This window comes from Pseudopodoces humilis, chromosome 1 (genome assembly GCF_049639895.1).
Source record: "Pseudopodoces humilis isolate 2021_Gansu_Grassland_sample_001 chromosome 1, ASM4963989v1, whole genome shotgun sequence".
In the NCBI taxonomy this organism is placed as follows: domain Eukaryota; kingdom Metazoa; phylum Chordata; class Aves; order Passeriformes; family Paridae; genus Pseudopodoces; species Pseudopodoces humilis.
This window is the reverse complement of record NC_142200.1, coordinates 108,085,863-108,105,258: the sequence shown is the minus strand read 5'-3', so window position 1 is coordinate 108,105,258 and position 19,396 is coordinate 108,085,863. Positions and strand designations below refer to the sequence as shown.

The window sequence follows — 19,396 nt, the reverse complement described above, 5'->3', positions numbered from 1 at the left end:
GATATTAAGGTGCTAGAGCATGTCCAGAGAAGGGTAACGGAGCTGGGGGACATTCTGGAACACAAGTCCTCTGAAGAGAGCCTAAGGGAGCTGGGGTTGTTTAGCCCAGAGAGGCTAAGAGGGGACCTTATCATGCTCCACAAGTACCTAGAAGGTAGACTGGTGGGAGTCGGTCTCTTGTCCCAGGTAGGAAGTGAGACGACAAGAGGAAATGGACTCAAGTCGTGCCTGGGGAGGTTTAGATTGGATATTAGGGGGAAAAAAAATCATGGAAAGCATTGGAACAAACTGCCCAGGCTAGTAGTGGAGTCACCATCCTTGGAAGTGTTCAAAGAATGACTGGCTATAGCACTTAAGGACATGGTTTAAAGACAAATATGGTAGCAGCGCAAGGCTGATGACTGTATTTGGTGATCTTGATGGTCTTTTCTTCCTTTATAGATTTTATGATTCTGTGACCTAGATAAGGTGCACAACATTTTTGAAAACATGATGTTGAATCAGGGTTTTTTTGTCTTTAATTTCATCAACTTGATCTCTTTTTCTTTAATTTTCTTCAATTCATAAGCCATTTACAAAATATCTTGAAACTCAAACAAAGTAAAAATTAATCTAAACTTTGAGACTGGTGAAGGAAGGTTCAGTTGAACCTTCAAAAACATGAAAAAGTTTTGAACCCTGAAGAACGCCTATTAAAGTATAAATATATCATGCACCCAGGCATATATCAATAAAAACACATCTGGCAATATTAAAATTTCATATCTAATTATTTGTTTCTGTAACATGTACTCATGAGCTACTCACTCTGTATAACATGCCCACACCATTGCAACTAGCAGTCACAGTACTCACAACTAAAGGGAGATAAATTTAAAAAGAAATGGTGGCTTTGGACTGGGGAGCTTTGGATATAACTTTAAACTGAAAATTGTCATTATACAACCTTACTAAAAATGTTGGATAGTGTTCTCCAAGGCACTGTGATTCCAAAAGCGGAAATCCTGTGCTTCTCTCTGAAAGGCTGAATCACCCAATTCAGCGTCTGGAGGTGTAAGCCTGATAATAACAACACTAATTGCGACCTCACCATGTAACACAGCTAATCCTTGCCCAGTATTAAGGCAGTGTGCTTGGAGCTCTGATCTTTGTAGTTTTCTGAACACTAACCCTAGGAGTAACCCTAACCCTAGGTGGAGGTGTTAAAGGCATCTTGGGCTGAGTCTGGTGCCAAGTAGAAAGGTAAGGAAGGAGCCCAGTTAAGACAGGTTTTTGATCCACTTTGAATGGCACTTCTACCTGCAGTGAGCTTGGAGCTCTAGGCTTTGTAGTTTTCTGAACCCTAACCCTAGGTATCCTAACCTTAGGTGGAGCAATGAAAAGAGCCTAGGTCAGAGTAATGCGCCAAACAAAAAGTTATGGAGAGACCTATTTTATGGCAGTTTTCAGTTTGGCAGGTCTATTGTAGCTGGACAGTCCCTGCAGCTCTGGTCTTTGTGGTTTTCTTAACCCTAACCCTAGGCATAACCCTAACCCTAGGTAGAGCAGTGAAAAGAGCCTTGGGATGAGTCAGGTGCCAAACAAAAATATATGGAGAGAGCTATTTTGTTGAAGTCTTCTTTTCAGTTTGGCAGGTCTATTGTAGCTGCATAGTCCCCAGAGTTCTGGGCTTTGTGGTTTTCTGAACCCTAACCCTAGGCGTAGCCCTAAGCCTAAGCGTAACCCTAACCCTAGGTGAAGCAGTGAATACAGCATTGATCTGAGTAAGGTGGCAAGAAAAAATTATGGAGAGAGCTGTTTTGTTGCAGTTTTCAGTTTGGCAGGTCCATTGTAGCTGCACAGTCCCCAGAGTTCAGGGCTTTGTGGTTTTCTGAACCCTAACCCTAGGTGTAACCCTAACTCTTGGTGGAGCAGTGAAAAGAGACTTGGTCAGAGTAGGGTGCAAAAAAACCCTTATGGCTAGTGCTATTTTGTTGCAGTTTTCTTTTCAGTTTGGCAGGTTTTTTGTAGCTGCACAGTCCCCAGAGTTCTGGTCTTTGTGGTTTTCTAAACCCTAAGCCTAGGCGTAACCTTAACCGTAGGTGGGCTAGTGAAAGAGCATTGGGATGAGTCAGGTGCCCAGCAAAAAGTTATGGAGAGAGCTATTTTGTGGCAGTTTTCATTTCAGTTTGGCAGGTCTATTGTCCTGCACAGTCCCCAGAGCTCTGGGCTTTTTGGATTTCTGAACCCTAACCCTAAGCATAACACTAACCCTAGGTGTAACTGTATCCTTAGGTTGAGTTCTGAACCGACCCTTGGGCTGAGCCTGGTGCCCAGCAAAAAGATATATAGAGCTCCTAATTGTGTCAGTCTTGTATTTTGTTTTGTCACTTCTATTGTAGCTGCACAGTCCCTGGAGCTCTGGGATTTGTGATTTTCTGAACCGTAATCGTAGGTGCAACCCTAAGCCTGGGTGTAACTGTCACCGTAATTGGAGCAGGCAAAAGAGCCTTGGGCTGAGTCAGGTGCTAGGCAAAAATTTAGAGAGAGAGCTATTTTGTGGCAGTTTTCTCTTCAGTTTGGCACATCTATTGTAGCTGTATAGTCCCTGGAGCTCTGGGCTTTGTGGTTTTCTGAACCCTAACCCTTGGCATAACCCCAACCCTTGGTGTAACTCTAACCCTAGGTGGAGCAGTGAAAAGAGCCTTGGTCTAACCCAACTCTGTGTCTGAAAGAGTGCACAAAAACTGTCTTTATATCATGCATTTTTAGGAAGCAGGCATACCTTTTCATATATAGGTCAGCAACATTCATCCTGGCTTATGCTGCAATGCCAAATTGCTGGTTAATGTCCTTACTGTAGCAGTGCTACAGTAAGTCCTAAAAGAGCTTTTTCTCTGTGTGACCTGTGTTGCATTAAAGATGTATGAGACTCGAAGCCAGTGAGTTCAGCCTCTGTAGTTAACACCTACAGAATGGAAACGTCTTTATCTTCTGTGTGATCACAAAATTTTGAACACTTATATTCTTCAGTGGAAGAGATCTTCAATTTCCTCCACGTCTTTGAGGTGTTCCTGTCTCCCACCTCTCCTACCTGCTTGACCTACCCCACCTGCTCTCCCTGCTCTGCAGTTCCGGTGTCTAGGAGAGAGAATGTAGTGGTGTCTCTCTTCTGCTCCATGAACTTTTGGTGAAGATGACTGAGGGGGATAGTCCAATGCTGCCAATAGCCAGCGATAGCAAAGGGCCCCATCTTTGCTTTAATATTTCATTTTTCCTTGTAAGGCACCTTCCCCCTGTACCCACACAAGAATAGACAGGAAAACCTGAGGGAAATGATCACAGAATCATAGCCATTTTGGTTGGAAAAGGCATTTAAGATCATTGAGCCCAACTGTAATCCTAACACTGCAAAGTACCTTTCTTCCCAGAACACACACGCTGCAGGATGCTCTCACAGGCTAATACTAAAATAAAGCCTGGAACAGCTCTGAAATCCCACCAACTCCACCACATACATACTGTGACCTCATACAGACACAACACAGTTTCCACCCCAGAGCCATCTCCAAAATTCCCCACAAAACATGATACATGGGAAAGAGTAATACTACTGAGCAACAGGCAACATCTGAAGTTTATAACTCCAGTTTAAGTGTGTTATCTTCTTAAATAATGCTGCTCCTCACTACAGCTTGGTGCCATTACTGAAACGCAGTCTAGTCACATCACCTTTTTGTTCATTTTTGGACAAACAGCACTTCATTGGGCACCAGCCCACAGATGTGCTACTAGAGATCCCCATGTGAAATGGTCTGTTGTCTTTCTCAAACCCTTTGGATGTCCACCTTCATTCACCATCTCTCCAAAGGCAGAGGGATAAATTTCTGGGAACCAAGAAAATCTGCAACTATTACATATGTGGCAGTGGATGGTTTTCCTTGGCAGTGGTGGGCAGTGTGACATTAGGGCAAAGTTTTATGTGTGAGTCAAGCCATGACAGCCAAGCTCTGCTGGGTATTAACTCTTACAATACCTGAAACTAGGAATTAAAACCAGAAACAAACTCTTCTGTTACAGGCAGTGTTACTGGCAGTTGCTGGCACTGCCCTTATGCAGGTTTAAAATGGCACTCATAACTCTGTTGGTGCTAAAGTGGCAAAGAATACAACCAGGAATTATTCGATGTGGAAAAAGATGTGTTCACCAAATGGGAATTTAGCAGTTCCGTGCCTCTCATGTTTCATCTCCTAAATAAAGACAGGCTACGAGAACACAGGGACAGCGACATGTAGGGACGCGGCTCCCTCTGCTGGGCATTCCTGCAGAACTGAGGCACATCCCTGCAGAGACGTGTGTGATCAGCGGTGCTGTTTCACCTCCTCATTCATCATGAGGCTTATTTTAAGGAGGAAAACGCTTCCACAGCAAGATAAGAACCTGGAGACTGCTGTTGCTGTCAGGGTTTCATGCTGGATGAACTCCTTATTGGGATGCATACCATTTGGTCAATATTGTTGCAGCACTTTTTACTTCAGAAAATTGCAAAAATGTTGATTGTTGCTCCACCCAAATATATGGAGGGAGAGGATCTAGCCACACCATCCCCAGCTCCATATAGAAACATTTCAAACGCATCACTTGAGTTTGTTTGCCTTACTAAACTTCCTCTTCTAAACAATCTATTTACCCAGCCCCATCAGAACAGCCAGAAACACAGCAAAAGAAATAGCCAAAGGGGCTCTTTCAAAATGACATGTATATCCCTGACAGCTTCCTTACATAATCAATTGTATAACAGATGATGATGCATTGGCTTTACATGGAAACTTTTGGGTAGCAAAGGGGCTGCAGGGCTGCCTTATGTGACAAGATGCCAGAACCTGCCCCTGTGGTGGTAGGAGCCAGTTCCAGCCAGTTCCAAGATGGCCCTGCTGCTGGCCAAAGCTGAGCTCATTGGTGATACTGGTCGTGCCTCTGTGCAACAGCAGCTGTAAGAGAGTGAGAATATGTGAGAGAAATGCCCTGCAGAGTCCACAGTCAGTGAAGATGGAAGGGAAGGAGGAGCTCCAGGCAGTGGAGCAGAGATTCCCATGCAGCCTGTGATGATGCGTGTTGCCCCTGTGTTGGTGCACAGTGGAGCGAGATGTGAGGAAGGGAAAGAAGCACCAGGAGGGAAGGGAACGAGCTGTTCTTCTTTTCCATGGGTCAGCAGGCAAAGTCAGTTAATGAAATAAAGGGCACCCAAGGAGGGAACTGATTAACAAGAGAGGAGCTTGCCAAAGGGGAGTATGTAATGAAGTGCTTTTGCTAGCCTATGTGTTACATCTTTCTAGAGAAGTATGTTCTCTCTTTCTTCAGGGGCTGCCACAAGGCAAAGCGAGCACAGGAGAGGAAATGGTTTGTGCATAATGGCTACTGCTGCACACAGGGTTTTCCTTCTAGGAACACCTGGAGCATGACGTTCTGGACGTGTCATTCCTTACTTGGCCAAGGCACAGCAAGCAGGCAATTCTTAGAAAAGCAGCTTGCCGAAGCCATAACTTGCTCCTCCCAGCTCCTCCAGTTTTGTTGTTGATAAGCAGTGTCTGGCTCTGCAGGCACAGTGAAGTCACTGTCTCAGGGCTAGCACAGGTCTAGTATTGGAACACTTAATTTTGGTGCCTCACTTCCTTAATGCTCTGGAAAGCCAGCCTTCCTCTGCTATGGGCCCAGGATGTGGATGAGCAAGTGGAAACACTAGCGATAGAGGTAAGGACGTGTCAGTGTGCATCTCAGGTTTCTGAACAACACGGCATCCATAGGAAGCTGGCTTTGTGGGGAAGTGGGAGGTGTGAACTGAGGGAAGACATGAAAGCTGTGAGTTACGAACTGACCCTTCCCACAGCCCATGTCTGACAGAGCACGCTGAGGCGCAGTGCTGGATACAGCACTCAGTGCTGCAATACAGAGTATGGTTGCTGGAACTGGGTACAGTTCTGGTGAGCCAAACTTCAGGCCATGGAACTGTTGGAGAAAGTCCAGATGAGGCCACAAAGCTGATCAGGGGACTGGAGCACCTGCTCTGTGAAGACAGGCTGAAAGCATTGAGGCTTTTCAGACTGGAGAAGAATAGGTTGTGTGGAGATCCCACAGCAGCCTTCCAGTAGCTGGAGGGGGCCTACAGGGAAGTGAAGAGAGGGACTCTATCAGGAACGGCAATGATAGGACAGGGAGCAGTGAGCATAAACTGAAAAGAGTAAATTAAGGTTAGATATTAGGAAGATTTATTTTTTTTCTGTGTGGGTGGCGGGACACTGGAACGGGTTGTCCACAGAAGCTGTCGATGCTCCACCCCTGGCAGTGGTTAAAGCCACACTGGACGGAGCCTTGAGCAATACGGGCTAGCGTTTGCTGTCCCTCCCTGTAGCAGAGGGGCTGGACCTAGATGAACTTCAAAGATCCATTTGATCCCCTTAACGTTCTACGGTTCTATGTAGAATGTCCAAAAGCCGTGACAAACACGCGATCCGGGGGCAGAGATGGCTGGAGAGGGGCCGGCTGGGGGCGGTGGCCGCGGCTCGGCCCCGGCACGGCAGCCGCGGCCTCTCTGTGCCGCGGCGGGCGAAGAGTTACGGGAGCCGGGCGGGGCGGCGCTCTGCAGCGGGGCTGGCTCGGGGCTGGGCTGGGCTGGCCCGGGGCTGGGCCTCGCCCCGCCCGCCGAGTTCTGGGGCTGCGGGCGGCGTTGGGATGCCGGGCCGAGAGGCGGAGGTACGACCGGGCCGGGCCGGGCCGGGCCGGGCCCTCCTCGCTCGCTGTGCCGAGGAGAGGCCGGGAGCAGCGCCCCGGTGGGAGGCGAGGGGGGCTCGCCGCGCCCTCCGCGCCCCTTGCGCTGCTGCGTCGCGTTCCGCGGCCTTGGGGCAGCGGGGGGACGGGGGGACAAGTCCAGCCCTGCGACGGTGGGTCTGGGCGTACTGGGGGGAGCACTGCTGGCTTAGAGTGTGCCTCACACTGCTTCTGATCTGTCCGTGCTTTCTAATCTGTCGTGATTGTGCTGCGCCGAGGAGCGCAGAAACTCGTTCTCCATTAGCAAACGCCGTTATGTGTTTATAATAATAATAATAATAATAATAATAAACAAAAAATCTCGAAATGCTAGAAAACCTTCACCCTGCCGTGGGCTTTGTGCCTCCTGCCTTGTTACTCCCCGAGAAGTGCCGGCAGCGGCAGCCGCTGCGGATAGGAAAGGCAAGCCGCAGCTGAGCAGGCCGTGCAGGGCTTGGAGCGCGTTTGGGCCGGGTTTGGGTGTGGGCAGTGTTCCTCGCCCGTGCCCCTGGCAGGACCGTGGTGTGCAGGGTTGGAAGTGCTGCCAGCGGATCTGGGTGGGATTGCGGCAAAGGTACAGGTAGGTGGTGGGAAAGAGAACGCCTATTTCCTTTGTCGTGGCAAAGGGTAACCAAATGGCTGCTAGTACATTTGATGTTCGGAAAACTCTTACCAACCACCGAATTTCGAGGAGATTCTGGAACAATCTCCGAGAAAAAGCAGAGGGACCAAAAACCACAAGTAAAACTTGATCAGCCTCACAAAAAGTCTGGAAAAGCTTCCTGTGCCCTAAGCAGCTGACCTTAGCATCTGGGTTCAGCTCACCTTCCTTCCTGTAACATGCGACCTATCAGCTGAAATATTTCCTTTTATACCATTCTTAATTAAATAGCCATTTAAAGTTCTGTTTTTCCTCTTCCAGATGCATCCAGTCCTAAAGGCCTTTGTGTGCGGCTCCATCAGTGGCACTTGTTCCACGCTCCTCTTCCAGCCCCTTGACCTGCTGAAAACCCGCCTGCAAACTCTGCAGCCTGCTGTGAATGGGTGAGAGGAGGGGGATGCGTCTGTGTGGGGGGCCTTGAAGGTGCTCTGCCATAGGCTTCTGCCTTATTTGCTGGCTGGGGCTTGGAGTTCAGAGTTGTAGTTTGGGAAATCAGTCTTTCTAAAATAGGAAGTATGTTTTTATATTATGGAGAAGGATTGTTATTTTGCTCCAGAAGAGCTAAAATGTCTGTGGTTGTGAATGCTACTGGAATAACTTGTAACCTCAACATTTATCCTCATCTGAGAGACTGTTGTTGCTGGAGTGGCTACCAACCTCTGCCTGAAAAAAAATTCTGGATGGTTGTTAGAGAATTTTTCACGTGTGCAGCTTGGTCTAGTCAACCTACAATATGCTGCTGCTGCTTACAACGGGAATGAGCAACTAAAAATGCTAATGGGTTACAAGTTGTGAGATACAGAAGGTGATGGAGAGGCCCTGGAAGGTGCGACCAACAATAGCAGACTGATAAGGATGAGCACCTTGGAGGTGCTGAGTTAATGAACAGAGATATGAGTGAAAAGGGAATACATCTGCCAAGGAGCAGGAGCAGGTAATTTCTTCAGTTCCTGTCTTGTCTTTCTTTCAGGTCTGGTCGTGCTGGGATGGTAACGCTGCTCTTTAGGGTTGTTCGTACTGAGAGTATTCTGGGGCTCTGGAAAGGTGTCTCTCCAGTAAGTGGCTGGTTTACCTCTGACTTGTAAAAATAAGTAGATAAATCAACTTTTATTTTTAAACTGTTTATTGCTAATTATGTCTGCCTGAATTTAAGTAGCCAGCTCTTGCACAATTATTAGTGAAACCACATGATTTAGATTAAATCCTATGTTGAGGAGTTAATGTTGTTCACTGATTTGGTTGTGGCAGTCCTGAGCAGCTGAATACTTGAATGCTTTTGCAAACGTGGCATGACAACTGAAGGAACTTCATTTTGGTCTAGAATGTCTTGTTCCTAGAAAACTGCCATTGAGGAATGCATTAAATCCTGGCATTATTTGAATCGTTTGTCTGTCAGTGCCACAGATTATTTCTACCTTAACTTCTTCCCCATGGCATGTTAGCTTTAGTGGTATTTTTGTCTTCTACAAAGCTTCCTGTCAAGTTGAACAGTTTCAGAAATATTCTGTAGTATATTTAGTCTTATGTAAGCTTTTTCTTTTTTCATCTGCTTCTGTTTCTCCTGAAGTCCTTTGCAAGATGTATTCCTGGGGTTGGGATTTACTTCAGCACTTTGTACGTGATGAAGCAAAAGTTTTTTGTGGACCGTTCGCCCACAGCCCTGGAGTCTGTCTTTCTGGGTGCCACTGCTCGTGCAGTTTCTGGGATTTGCATGTTGCCAGTGACTGTAGTGAAGACCCGATATGAGGTATGACTTTCCAATTAGTCCCCTGTTAATGGTGGCATACACCTTCCTTGTGATGCAAAATAAATCCTTCTGCCTGGAGAAGGTTGCTGCCACGTGGGTACAGCCAGGAATGTAGTCCTGATTTCATCTCAGTTCACACATTGTGCAAGAAGATGAAATAGAATTCACCCTAAGATTTGTAAGTTTCAGTTGTATATGATGTTTGTGTAGCATCTTTCATATGTTGCCTTCCTGAAGGATTCTTTTAAAGGCTGAGGGTAGGTGAAACCCAGTTTTTGCCTTGGGTTGTCCTCTGTGTTGCCATCTTGGGAATCACATTAAGTTCACACTACCATTTGTTTGGATATTATATCCTCAGGGTGTGTATAGGGCTCCTCAACCTGTGGCTGGCATGTGGATGACTGACCTTTGTCTGCTCTTGCAGAGTGGAAGATTTGGCTATGGGAGTGTGTATGGAGCCCTGAAGAGTATCTATCAGACTGAAGGGTTTCGTGGCATGTTCAGTGGGCTCACGGCAACGCTGCTGCGGGATGCGCCCTTCTCTGGCATCTACCTGATGTTCTACACACAGACCAAAAACCTCACACCTCAGGGTGAGGCTGAACGTTGGAGGCTGGAGTGGAAAATGTGTCCCTTCTCACATCTTGCCCTGCAGCTGACAGCCTGCATGCTCTGCTTGTTGCTCTCCACCTCAGAAGTTAAATTAGTCTCCTGTAGGGCTGTAGGGCTTTGGGTCACATACTCGCATTTATCTGTGGAGAACTGTAGACTTGCAGCTGAGGTCAGTCTAGAAATGGAGACTAGCCCTAAATTGATTGATTCATGAAGACTAATGTGAAAGTTGGTTAGTGAACAGTTGTCTTAAATACTGCTTGCTGCTTCTGCTTGTCATGCATACTGCTCAGCTTCCACGAAACTTGGGCTTCTCTGATATTAGAACTCACTGGGGCAACATTTGTATAATTTTTTCTTTTCTGATTTTCTGTCAAATTTAGTTTCCCAGCAAGTGAGGCTTTTCAATAGTGCTAACTTTTGACTAGTAGCCACCTTTCCCCTTGAAAGGTTTCTCTAGCTGCATGCATTTTAGCTTCTCTAGGCTCTGATGTTGATTTAATCATTCAATAACTTTCACTTCGTCAAGCAGCTTGAGTGTTCCTGGCCTAAATGGTGTCTGAGTGCATTTCCTTTGCTCTGTTGCAGACCAGCTGGATCCAGTGCTCATGCCCTTGCTGAATTTTGGCTGTGGGATCTTTGCAGGAATCTTGGCCTCTCTGGCAACACAACCTGCTGATGTCATCAAGACACACATGCAGCTGTCACCCCAAAAGTACCACAGGACAAGCCAGGCCATTGCCTTTATCTACAAGGTGAGGTGAATCCCTTCTGATATGCACAACCACATCCTCAATTCTGATCCCCTTCCTCAAAGCACAGCTGTGGTGGGGAAGTTATTGCCTCTTAAAGGAGGTGAACAAGTGTCAATGCTTCATCTGCTCTTGCATTTGGACAGTTCAGTGTTGGCATTTTCAAGATGATGAAGGGGATCATGGTGTGATAGACCAAGACTATAGTGTGCAGTGCAAAATGCTGGTTTCAGATACAAACCATCTACAAAATAATTCTTTGCTCTTTAGACATCAGAAGGTAAATTAAGGCTCAGGTCCATCCCAGGAATGGGATGGAGAAGTAGTCAAAGCTCACCATTCCCTTCCTGCTGTCAGAAGGGCAGATCTTGGCAGATTCTTTCTGTTTTCCATATTGAACTCTGTTCCTAAGCAGTAATCTGTTTATTTGTCCATGCATTTTTATGTACCTTTTTTTCCTCAAAATTATTTTTTTTAATTTTAAAAATTTTAAAAAATATATATTTTTTTTATTTCAGTACTTAGAAATGTCAGGTTTTTACAGAATAACTAAGAGGCTTTTGTAAAGATGAAGCCTTAAAACAAAGACTAGTCATTTTCCTGTACTGTCTTGAAATGATTACACCCTTGCCTTCTCTTTGTTGGACTTGAGTGTGGCTTTCCCCATCTGTTGTCTCCATCCTGGCCTTCCTTTTTCCACTCACTGCTCTTCTTGCTTTCCTGAGTAGCCCTGCAGTAGTGCAGTGCTACAGGTTCTTCCTAAACACTAAATGCTGTTTAAGCCCAGGTCTTTCAGAGACTGATCTGGGTCTGAGCTGAAATACGTCTTGTGCTGTTCTCTGTAATAAATTATGAGAAATTAAAACCCTCTAGGCAGATTGGGATGAATTGCTGTTTATTTCCTGTTACAGGATTTCGGGCTGGTTGGCTTTTTCCGAGGCGGTGTGCCCCGAGTCCTCAGGCGCACCCTGATGTCAGCAATGGCATGGACGGTGTATGAACAGATGATGGAAAAAATGGGCTTGAAGTCCTGACTGAGCTGCACAAGAAAGGACCAACTTCACTCCTTCTCCCGTTTGCTGTGATCAGCTGGCACTGAGAAGTTCCCAGTTCCACAGAGGAATAAGCCTTCCTCAGCCAGGAGGAAGAAAGCTGTTCTGAGACAGGGGATTAGGCCTTTTGGCAAGTAGAGGAAAGGAAGGATTGGGTCTTGGTGTTGTTCAATCAATGCATTCCAGAAGGACTGCACTAGCAGAGTGCCATGGGAAATGGCAGGGTTTTCACAGCCCGGTTACTATGCTGAGAAGCCCCTTTTGAAAATAACTCTGTCCTCACCACCTTTATGCAATGGGATAGTATTAAAGCACAAGTGTTTGAGGAGAAAATGGTGATGGCAGAATCTGCCAGCCTGTTTCTTGCTGTTGTGGCCAGAAAGGCCACAGTGACCACCATCTGATGTAGATCCTCCTTCCTTATATGCTTTATTCTCATAGGAGAACACTAGGCCCTGGTGGGAAACTGGATGTGTCTCGTAATGCTTATATTGCAGGAGTGGGTGGAAGAGAAAGGAAGTGCAGAGGAAAAGCTACAAACTTGGTCTCTGCCATCACTTTTGTACTGTGAATGATAGCAGAGAAAGTAACTGGAACTGCCTTGCTGTGTTATGTGTTATGTGATAGAGCATCTTAACACTCTCGAGATGTCCTTCTGCCTCTACAGCAGAGTTTGCACAGGAATTAAGAAGCATAAGGCACTTTAGAATTGATTGCTACCAAAGTTCTACTTGTTCTCTGGAAAAAAAAAAAAAAAAAGAAATGCTGCTGGTCTAACTATAGAAGGAGCACTCCAGTGGGTTTTGTTGGGGTTTTTTATGCAGTTGTCATAGAGACTTACTTGCTTCCTATTCCTTATTTTTTAATCCCTGATCAACACTCAGTGTGAACTGGTCCTTAGATGTAGCTTTTAGGGCCATGGCTCATAATGCATAAATGTATAATGGAAACAGATACAGATAACTGGCACTTCAGATTTCCCCTAAAGCATCGCTGATTGCATGTGGAGTATGTTTTGATTTGGAAAGAAAAGCTTGCTATTTCTGTAAGCTTTCTCCGAAGTTTGAGCCCTATGGGTGTTTGGTAGTGACCTTTAATTCCCTTAGGGCTCTACACAGACCCTTGACATTTTCCTGGCTGGTTCTTTTATCAGGTAGTCATGTTCGAGTATGCCTGAGTTTAAATACACTTTTCATCCTCTGTGCCTTCTTACTCTTTCCTACTGTGTTAATCAGACCTCACAGTGTGTGCCAGGTACAGCCTGCTCCCCTCTTCACTTGTGCCTCTGTGATGGGTTTGGTCCCTTGCAGCTCTGTTAGCATAGCCATGAAGCTGGCGTAGAAGTGTGCATCCTGTTCTGTAGTGTGCCTTGCAGAAAACTTAGCTTTGGCTTTTATTTTCTTAAATATCTAGAGATATTGCAATTCACTTTAGAACCAGAGCACCTCTCTCTAAATACGAAGATAGGACACTGTAGCTGTGTGAACAACCAGTGCTACCTACCTGTTGATCATAAATTTTAGAGTGTATTTTGGACAATCACTGCCTGCCCAGGCAACTTCCCGAGCACAAGAGCAGAGGAGATTTGGGTTGTTAAAAGTGCTCTTTACCAGATTTCAACTCCAAGAAGGCTTGATGACTGATGTAAAAGTTGAATGAAATGTAAGAGGACAGGCTGGAGGCTTGCAAAGTGCTGCTTGTTTTCAGACTCAGCCCGTCTGTGAGGGGGAGGCTGGTGCTCTGCAGTGCAGGAGTCCCCAAGAATGGTGGTGGAGGGTTCTGTGTGAACATGTCTACATGCTAGCAATACAGCCCTGCATCAAGTTAGGCATGTGGCACATTATTTGCTGAGTCCTAAACCTAAACACCTGTTCCTTTCTTTTGCTGTTCCTTCTGCCCTTAGAGAGCAGAACTTGAGAGTGCATGAAACCATGGTAACTGCACATCCTGCTTGTTTGCTATCCTGAGCACTATTGGCACAGAGCTGGAGAACCAAGTCTAGGATTGCTAACCTGGCAGAATAAGGTGGCAGTTAGATGAGTTACCTCATTTGTTCTTTATTCCCCTATGTATGGAATCAAACCAGTGTTGTGCTGGGATCCTGAATTTATTTGGGGCTTTATAAATCTGGCATGTGAGTTGGATCTGTTGATCATCCTGGGCTGTGGTAGCCAAGGGCAGTGTGTGTGGACACCTGCAAGGTGCTTCACACATACTTTTTTCCGGATTTAACGGTGGCAAAGCAATGTGCAACTTGTACAGACAGAAACAAACTCTTCAAATGAGGCAGGCAAGCAAAGAATGTGAGGTAATCTGGACTTAAGTAAGGTCCTCACCGAAACCTGAATTTCAGGAACACTTTGGTAGCTTTTATGTCCATGTACTCCTACCTGGTCAAGTAACAAAGGAAGAAGTAGAGAATTTATTCCTATGTGCTAATGTTTTAAGGTCTACTGTGGAGTTGTTTGTTTGAAATCTGGAATTAAGCCTAAAGCTTTTTCTTTGGGAAAGTTTTTCCACTTGGCTTTGGTCCTTTGTTATTGGAGTTGAGTGAAAAACTGCATGGCTTTTGGCTTGTGGATTAACCTGGGCTCCTCTGAGTTTAAGAAAGAGAGAATCTAAACTGCACTGTGTTTCATCTACCATTAGTGCTGCAAATCCAAAAGCTTATCTACTTGTGACTTGTGAAGAATGAATTCTGTGGTGCAAGCTTGTTCCATGTTTCTCTTTGTTATTTATTTTGTCAGCTGTCATATATGGGGGAAGGGAAAGCCTGAAGTTCTGCTTCACTCTGTTCTGAAAGCTTTATCACATGGTCAGGCATAAGACTATTTCTTAGCTCTGATCTTTACTGTCCTTCACCCTTTTCCCCTCTTCAAAAACATTATGTTTCTGAAGTGATGTATTGAAGTTACTCCAATCAAGTGCATGAACTTGAAGTTTAGCTATATTCCCCTTGAGGTTTAATGCTTCTGCTTAACAACAAATTGTCACCATTCAGCCTAAAGGTAAAGTAAATCAAATAAAAGATCTGGACAGAGTTGCTTAATCACCTACCTGCATCATGCCAGCAATTCAACACAAACAATCTTGCCAGATAATCATTTCCAAAGCCATCTTTGCTTGGATTCCAGAGGCAGTGGTGTGCTCCCTCTGTCTGCTTTGGGATCACAGTTGGATCCCTCTTGGACTGACCTCTGTTGCTGGCAATGCACAGTTAATGATTGTGCACTGTTGCTGCTTATCCCTGCAGCTGTGGCTAAGAACACAGTTGGCTGGCATGTTGAGGCAGGCAGTGTGTAAGTGAATTGTAAGGAGACAAGAGAAATAGTCTGATTATTCATGCTTTAGAAACTTTTATGTTTCCACTCTTCCTGTGTGTTGATTTGTTTGGTTTTTTTTTTTTTCTCTCAGTGTCTTAAACAGAACTGGAGCTTTGGAACATTGCATAGCTTTGAGCATTGTGAGTGCTTATGTGTCTATATAAAATATTTATTTGAAAAGGTGTATTATATGTTTCTATTAAAAACTGGTTGCTAAAATGAAGGATGTAATCTCTTCAGCGTTTCTTTAAAAAAACCCAAACAAACAAGCCCCAAACCAATGAAATGCACAAGGGATTGGATGGAATAGAGGCTTAAGAAGGCAAAAGGAGTTTCTGAAGATGACAGGACTGTTGCATGTGTTCAGAGCCCATAAAAGGGACGGAATATTCTCTTTTTTGGTGGTGTATAATATGCACAGGTTGTGCTAGTACAACCTAAATCAACTTTTCTTAAAAGGAAAAAACACATAGCACTGGGGAATATTGTGTTTTACACAGCTTCCTCTGCCTGCCTGCTGTGTGTAAAGACAGATGGCTGTTGAATCCTGTACTAGTTGGTTAAATACCTACCTTCAGGTCAGTGGGGTTTTAAGCTCTCTGTTTTCAGTCTCCTGCTGATCAGGTTTTTGCTGCTCAGGCAGTCTGATCTCAGCAGGGGACCAGAAATTGTACCTGGGACACAATTGTCTCCTGCAAGGTATAATGCAAGGAGATGCTGGATTGCTGGGATCTCCTGCTGTCACAGTATGGTCCTGGGATTTGGTAGCAAGCAGGTTGTTCTAAGCAAAACGTTGTTGATGCTGAGATGTGCATCTTCCAGATGTGAAGATCCCAAGCTTCTTCTCTTTTTTTGCTTAGATGATACATTCTCACATGGAGGAATTTTCATGGAGGGTTATCTGTGTATAACAGACCTACCAGACAGTGCTGAGGTGCAGCCTTGTGGCAGCTGAACCTGAATTGCTCGTGCAGGTTCCTGATAGCAAGTTAGGCCTGGGATAGTGCCTGCTCCTGCACTCAGGGCTCCCCAGAGCTCTCCTGCTGCCTTGAAGAATCATCTCTTGTGTAGTGGGTGTTGCTGTCCATGCTGCTGATAGCTGCCCCAGCTGTGAGAAGAGATAGCAGACAAGCTCCCTAGCCCTTCTGGGTGGCAGGTGGGGAAGATTGAAAATCTAAAGGCACTGTGGCTGTAACAAAACACTGAATTACAGGTCTCCCTCATTAAAAATGGGAAAACACTTTGCTTGCTTTTTCAGTTCTTAATGAGTTTTGTGCTGCACAAGCACTGACACCAGAATTGAGCAGAAGAGATTCCTCATCCCACACAGATACATATATATGCGTGCTTTTGTGAGCTCCATGTGGGTTTCTTGAATATACTTATCCCTTCTGGCTTTGGTGCTTATTTCAAGATATCGAGCTGATTTTCCTCATTGCAGTTTCTTAATTTGTGATTTTATCATCGTAAAATGTTTTAGGAGTTTTTATCATAATGCATTAAGGAGTTTTAATAAAAATCCCAGCAAGAGGTTAAAATTATACTTCTGCAAGTTTTGTGACGTGTTAGGCAATTCTAACTTTGTAGAACTAGAAATAAGAAGGGAAGAGATTTGCTAAAGTATGTTTTCCCAAAACATGTAAGAAATAATAACAAACATTTGAAACACAAGCCGAAATGGAATTTACAGGGAAGCACAGTAACATTAGTGAAGTTTCACTGAAGGTGGGTTGATCTTCATAGTTCTTTGCCTTCTGCAAGGGTGCCACACCATCTCTTGGGTGACACCCACTGTCGTGTTTGGTGGAGAAGATATTACCTGAAAGGTCTTCCTCAGACACACAACCCAAGCCCTTCATCGCAGGAGCTGTTACGGCAGCACAGGACACGTCCTCTGCAGCCCTGTGAGGAACCCTCTCTCCCTGCACAGGGGCGTCCTGGTACAGCCCCCTGCTCAGAGGCTTCTGGCAAGGGCTGCTGCTCTCTGCTGCAGCCTGGGCTGGCTCTCTGGGAGATGCTTTTTCTGGGACTTTGTGACCACCCCAGGCACCTGCTCGAGGTCCTCAGTGCAGCACCCAAAGGCTGGTGGTAGCTCTGTGATGCTTCTCTCTGCAGGCCCTGAGTCTCCTCGGCACTGCAGGAGGACCAGTGGCTCACAGCCCCTTTCTCTGGCTTTGCTTGCTGCAGAACAAGGCTGTTCCCAGAGACTGCCCGAGGCTCTGCATGTAATTGTGTAACAGAGTTCAGTGTGAACTTCAGACCAGAGAAACCTTGGTGATAAGATAGGTGATAAGATAGACTTTCACCTGAGGGACATGTCCAGTAGTAACAGATTTATTTCAAACTGTGTTAGCACACAGATATAAAATGAAGACAAGCTTTTAGGTTAGTTAAGGAAATAATTTGAAACACTTCACTGTCAAGCTTTATCATGACTTTTCCAAGCCCTCTCATGGGCTGTGGGCCTCATGGTCTACCAGAAAGGGCCACGTGTAACAACAAGAGCTACGTAAGTATTGGAGATGCCAAACAATTCTATAATGCTTTCCAGTGGAATTCTTTTGATACCAGTGTATTTACTGCAATATTCATTACTTGATTTCTAATCATTATATTCAAATACACTTAATACTGTTGGGATTCAGCTGTGTACAGAAAAGCTAAATCCAGACTAAATCCACTGTACTCACCATAGTGACATCATCATTATCTCTCCTCTTCCTTCCCAAGCTAATATTCACACTGCTCCTGTCTCCTTAGGCTGTACATAGCTCCATCAGGTCAGCTCTCACTGCCCACAGTGCACTTATCAAAGTGCCACAGATGTCTATAATCTCTCAGGCAATAATAGTTCATGCTCTTGCTGAGAGTTCACTAATCTGTTGCTGAGTTTCATTTTACCTACTTTGTCACCACCACGTGACAAATGTTTGAATTACAGCTCTTACAGAATATTCTAAAGCTGATCTGGTAATCTTGCTAATTAACACCATGTAATTAACATAAGCATGACATTAACATAAGCATGACATAAGCATAACATTTCTCAGGAGACAAAGAACATACATGAGATGATGTTGTAGCCTACTTTAAACAATGCTCCCCCAGACTAACTCAGGGCTTAGACATCAAAAAGGGGCTGTCAGAAGAGTTCAGGCCCAATCCCACTGATGTGGTTATATGAGGTTAAAATAAAAGAGAGAAAACTAAATGAATACTGTTGTTAGAAAGATATAAAGATGACCAAGGCACTGGCAGTACTGAGGGTGCAGTACAGAAGTCTGTCCAGAAATGTATCCAGATCTTGATGACAGCAAGCATAGCAAAGTAACATTTCTTTTTTTTCCCCAAGAAATTCCATTCTCAGGCCTGTATCTGCTTCCAGAATAGTACAAGGAAGATAAGAAAGTTGATGAAGATTCTTAAATCTCATCACTTTCTGTTGGTTCTTAAAAGCAAACAACAAAAAAACCCAAACCCAACAACACACACAAAAAAAGGGGCAAGTAACACAAGAATGTCTGCTGCAGAACAAGGATGTTTAAGTCCAGTGTCAATTTCACCTGTTTTTCCTGTCATTTCTGCAAAGGACAGGGACACCCGTGGCTGCCCAAGCTCTCCCGTGTGGTGCCAGAGCAGTGCCCTTGCAGGGAGGGGGAATGTGAGAGTAGGGAAGATGCTACAGCTCCTTACAAGTTTTCCCACCACAGCAGGCAGTTTAGAGGCTAGATGTAATTAATCAAATAATTATCAGCCCCCTGAGAGCATATATTTCACTTTCAGCAGGAAAATGGAATTGTGAAACGTTTAAAATAAATCTTTGCTTCCTTTTCGCTTCAGAACCCCCAAAACCAGTCTTGATGTTGGAGCACCAGACACAGGATGCTCTGAAGCATCCCCTGAATGGCGGAGCCACAGAATCAGTTCGGTTGAGAAAAGACCTCTGAGATCATGGAGTCCATCCCATGACCCAACACCACCCTGTCAACCAGACCACGGCACTGAGTGCCACATCCAGTCTGTCCTTAAACACCTCCCGGAACGGTGACTCCGCCACCTCCCTGGGACGCCCATTCCAATGCAATCACTCCTTCTGGGAAGATATCCCTCCTAATGTCCAACCTAAACCTCCCCCGGTGTAAACTGGGGCTGTCTCTGGTTGCTTAGGAGAGGATGCCGACCCCCACCTGGCCACACGCTCTTTCAGGGAATTGTAGAGAGCGACAAAGTCCGTCCTGAGCCTCCTTTTCTCTGAGCTAAATACCCCTGGTGCCTCAGCCGCTCCTCATAGGACTCACACTGCAGACCCTTCATCAGTTTTTTTTCCCCCTTCTCTGCACTGGTAATCCCACAAATCCCACGAATTTCGTTCAGAACCAGCGTCGGGAAGGGCCCGCAGGAGCGGCCGGAGCGCGGATCGCGCCCAGCCTGGGGATCCCGGGGAGGTGCCGCCGGAGCGTGGCCCC

The 19,396-nt window shown here is 45.4% G+C and overlaps 1 protein-coding gene across 4 annotated transcripts; it reads left to right on the top strand.

The window, feature by feature from the left end:
• Positions 1 to 5,604: 5,604 nt before the first annotated feature.
• SLC25A38 (solute carrier family 25 member 38) lies at positions 5,605 to 15,153 on the top strand. 4 transcript variants are annotated; one of them, XM_088065250.1, is made up of 7 exons: positions 5,605 to 5,730; positions 7,706 to 7,827; positions 8,415 to 8,499; positions 9,012 to 9,191; positions 9,616 to 9,784; positions 10,449 to 10,558; positions 11,467 to 15,153. In XM_088065250.1, the coding sequence occupies exons 1-7, from the start codon at positions 5,656 to 5,658 to the stop codon at positions 11,587 to 11,589; spliced, it is 864 nt and encodes a 287-aa protein (XP_087921376.1). In that variant the 5' UTR covers positions 5,605 to 5,655; the 3' UTR covers positions 11,590 to 15,153. The 4 variants fall into 4 exon arrangements, with proteins under 4 accessions (XP_087921376.1, XP_005519081.1, XP_005519082.1 ...); XM_005519024.3 differs by having other exon boundaries at positions 10,392 to 10,558; XM_005519025.3 differs by lacking the exon at positions 5,605 to 5,730 and adding an exon at positions 6,640 to 6,729 and having other exon boundaries at positions 10,392 to 10,558.
• The last annotated feature ends 4,243 nt before the right edge of the window (positions 15,154 to 19,396 follow it).